Source organism: Adiantum capillus-veneris, chromosome 4, assembly GCF_014529385.1.
Source record: "Adiantum capillus-veneris isolate H3 chromosome 4, ASM1452938v2, whole genome shotgun sequence".
In the NCBI taxonomy this organism is placed as follows: domain Eukaryota; kingdom Viridiplantae; phylum Streptophyta; class Polypodiopsida; order Polypodiales; family Pteridaceae; genus Adiantum; species Adiantum capillus-veneris.
This window is the reverse complement of record NC_140934.1, coordinates 9,875,608-9,879,538: the sequence shown is the minus strand read 5'-3', so window position 1 is coordinate 9,879,538 and position 3,931 is coordinate 9,875,608. Positions and strand designations below refer to the sequence as shown.

The 3,931-nt window shown below is 43.7% G+C and overlaps 1 protein-coding gene across 1 annotated transcript; it reads right to left on the bottom strand.

The window, feature by feature from the left end:
- Positions 1–313: 313 nt before the first annotated feature.
- LOC147458682 (pentatricopeptide repeat-containing protein At4g18520, chloroplastic-like) lies at positions 314–3,724 on the bottom strand. The gene has a single exon (XM_086510131.1). It carries the CDS (start codon positions 3,550–3,552, stop codon positions 1,210–1,212), a length of 2,343 nt encoding a protein of 780 aa, XP_086366257.1. The 5' UTR covers positions 3,553–3,724; the 3' UTR covers positions 314–1,209.
- Positions 3,725–3,931: the final 207 nt, after the last annotated feature.

Here is a 3,931-nt window from a genome sequence, read left to right as displayed (position 1 = left end):
ACTAAATGTTCAATGCAATTTATTGAAGATGTTCATACTACTTAAAGTTTGTTTCCCTTCAATGAAGTTATTAATGACATGGAGACCTGCTAAATAGTAAGAAGGTGTATATGTGTGTCATTGTGTGGTATGTGCAAAGCTGAAAATGGGTGTGTATACTAATACGTGCATGCACATGCTGGTGTATATGTGTGTCATTGTGTGGTATGTGCAAAGTTGAAAATGGGTGTGTGTATACTAATACGTGCATGCACATGCTCCATTATAGTTTGTTGAGAACAATGCAACCTCACAACTTCTGTGACACAAAGAATTGTCCGAAATTTGTGTATTTTCCCAAGATTTGCTAGATATGTCTGGCCCACTTTTTCTTCATTGAAGAATGTCATTGGGTGCATGATTACCTCCTCGGGTTATAAAGGTCACAAGAATCACATGAATCAATTCTCAATTCATTCTTCCTATAAAATTGGATTTGCAAACAAGCATGTTCCAGCCTCTCCTACAAGCTGTTTACAACTTATTTATGATTGCCATTATCTGGTGCACCATTTTGTCTCTGCAAATAAGTGCTAGACAAGTGTGTGCATGTGACAGATGCAATTGCTTGCTGAAATTTTGATCCCCGGAAACAAAATCAGCATATATGCAGTCTTGGAAGAGCACTTTCAGGCGAAGGTGTGAAGGCAGCTTGCATCTGGGTCTCTAGTGAGAACTTTGAAGAAGCTCAAGAAAATCCTTCTCTATTGCCCTGCCTTGAAGGCTGTCGAAGACAGGTTTGGGATTTTGTGTGGAAGTGCAGAGGAAATACATGTAATCACTTGCCAACCATAAATATGCCAATCATTTTGTTCCCCAGTACATTGCTTGTCTACATAAATGCATCCCACACACTTTATGAGGCTGCATCCTACATTATACGCTTCGCAGTCGCTGTCATTAGGTGCAAATTAAGGTACCGTCCTGCATAACAGCTCTCTCATATGGACCATTGCGTGCTCTTGGTTTCCTTCTTGCTGTCTCCTTGACCAGAAGAAGACGCACGTCAGCTTTCAGAGCATCAAGCACATCCATCAAATCCTTCTCCAACAAAAAGTTGTGTTTGTTTGCTGTCCAGCCAAACCTTATAAAATGTGCCTTGATGTCCCTAATGCTACCAACAAATCTCCTCTGTTGGCACACATTAGCAATGTTAGTGAAGATGTCGGTTCATACTGGTAAAGGATACCAAGCATGGGCAAAGGACATACACCTGTAATAGGTTACAAGATGTTTCCCTCGAAGTAGAAATCTCCCTTTATCACAATCACCATCAAGAGCAGCCCAAAGTGGAGTATAATCAGTCTTCTTGATTACTGATATAGCTTTGTCCGCAAACCCTGCACGACAAAAAAGATCCATCAGGCAGGCGTAGTGCTCTATGTTTGGTGTAACCCCGAAGTTTTGCCACATGCTCTCAAAATACGTCTGGCCCTCATCGACGAGACCAGAATGACTACATGCATCCAGAATGCAAAGAAAGGTGATGGCATCTGGAGAGATGCCCTCCTCTTGCATCATTTGCAGACAGCCCAACACTTTTCTAATGTGCCCTTGTTTGGCGAATCCTCCTATCAGTGCATTCCAACAGACCAAGTTAGGAATTAGACCCTCCTTCCGCATTTTTTGAAAACACTTCAAAGCTTCCTTCCCATGCCCATATTGGGCATACCCTCCAATCAGTGCGGACCAAGAAACTACATCTCGGGATGAGAGCTTTTCATGTACTTCTTGTGCTTTCATGAGTACACCACATTTTGCATACATGTCAACCAAGGCATTCCCTAGTACATCATTAGCTTTTAAGAGCCCTTCATTGATAACTTCTTGATGTAATCTTTTGCCCCTAATAATTTCTTTACTGATGCTACAGGCCCTCAAAATGCAAGCATAGGTGATTGCATCTGGAGAATGACCAGCGCGTTGCATGCGTTCGTAACATCTTAAAGCTTCCTCACCTTGCCCATTCTGGGCAAAGCCTGCAATCAATGCATTCCAAGACACTACATCTCGGGTACAAAGCTTGTCAAGCAGTTGCTGTGCATTTGAGAGCAATCCACATTTAGCATACATGTTGACTAGGGCATTGCCGAGCATGACATTCTCATGCAAGGGTCCTTGATTAACAATCTCACCATGAATTTGTTTGCCCTTGTGAGCATTCTGGGTGATGCCACAAGCCTTCAAGACACTAGCATAAGTAATTGCGTCCGGAAACACTCCCTCAATTTTCATTTGTTCATAAAATTGCAGCGCTTCTTTGCCTTTCCCTTGTTGAACATGGCCTGCAATTAGCGCGTTCCAAGAGACCACATCTCTACCATGAAGCTCATAGAGCACTTGCGCCGCTTTTAACAACAAACTGCATTTAGCATACATGTCAATCAAAGAAGCACCAAGCATAATGTTTTGTCCTAAGCACAGATTATTCACGATTTTCTTATGAATGTCTATGCCTAGATCAACTGCCCCCATGATGCCGCATGCCTTCAAGGTGCAGGCATATGTGATTGCATCAGGACAAAAGCCCTCACTTTGCATCTGCTTGTAGCAATCCAACGCTTCACAGGCAAGGCCCCTCTGAGCATATCCAGTAATAAGTATGTTCCATGAGACTGCATTATGTGTAGGCAGGTTATCAAGCAATTCTTGTGCTTTTGATAGCTTCCCACATTTGACATACATGTCAACCAACGCATTGCCAAGCACAACATTGTTCTCTAAGAGCCCTTGAGCAACAATCTCATCATGAATTTGTTTGCCTTTTTGAAATGCTCCTGCAATGCCACATGCTTTCAAGGTGCAAGCATAGGTGATTGCATCTGGAGAGACACGCTCACTCCGCATTTGTTCATAACTGTTCAAAGCTTCCTTACCTTGTCCTTGTCGGGTGTACCCCCCAATCAATGTTGACCAAGTGGCAGCATTCCGCACAGAAAGCTCATTGAGTGTTTGCTGGGCTATTGCTAAGACACCACATTTGGCATACATGTCGACCAATGCGGTGCCGAGCACAACATTATTCTCTAAAAGTCCACGATTGACTATCTCAACATGAAGCTGCTTGCCCATGTCAACATTTTGAGTCATGCTGCAGGTTTTCAACATGCAAGCATAGGTGATGTCATTGGGCGACAAGCCCTCACTTTGCATGCAGCGGTAACAAGTGAGAGCTTCCGCCCCATGGGAGTTTTTAGCAAGTCCAGCAATGAGGGCATTCCAGGAGACAACATCCCGGGTAGGGAGCTGGAGCAGAACTTGCTCTGCGCTGGGAAACTCACCACATTTTGCATACATACTGACAAGCGTATTCCCAAGAAAGGGGCTCTTGAAGAGAGAGCCATTTGCGCGAATGTATGCGTGCAGTTTAGAGCCCTCGCTTACATCCTTCCTGTTGGCGCAGTCTTTTAAAGATGCCACTAGGCATATGGACTTGGATTGCTCGCTTTCGACTCTGCTCCTCAGAAAGGCATACGAACCGTCATTCCACTGCCTCACATTTTGCTTGCTCATTCAACATTGCCTTCATGCTTTACCTTTAAACCATGCATCATGCAGGCTCTGGACGAGGAAAGCAGGAAGAGGAAGAGGACGATTCCTAGATTAGAATGCATGATATTGTTATAATGTAAATCTTCTAGATTCAAATGCTAGATAGACTGCTTGTAAGGCAAGACTCCTCTCCTCAGTATTTTCATGTAAAGATTTCATTGAACAAAAGCCTCTCCCTTTATTTTCTTTAGCACACAAAGATCACCTAAGCTAGATATGAGCTAAAGCGTAAATGGAAAAACGCAACGCATGCGCGCATAGATCAGATCTGCATGGGGTAAAAGGATTAGGGTCCCCACTATTGCGCTCGCTGCTCGAGCTCTTGGCCTGCCCCTCCACA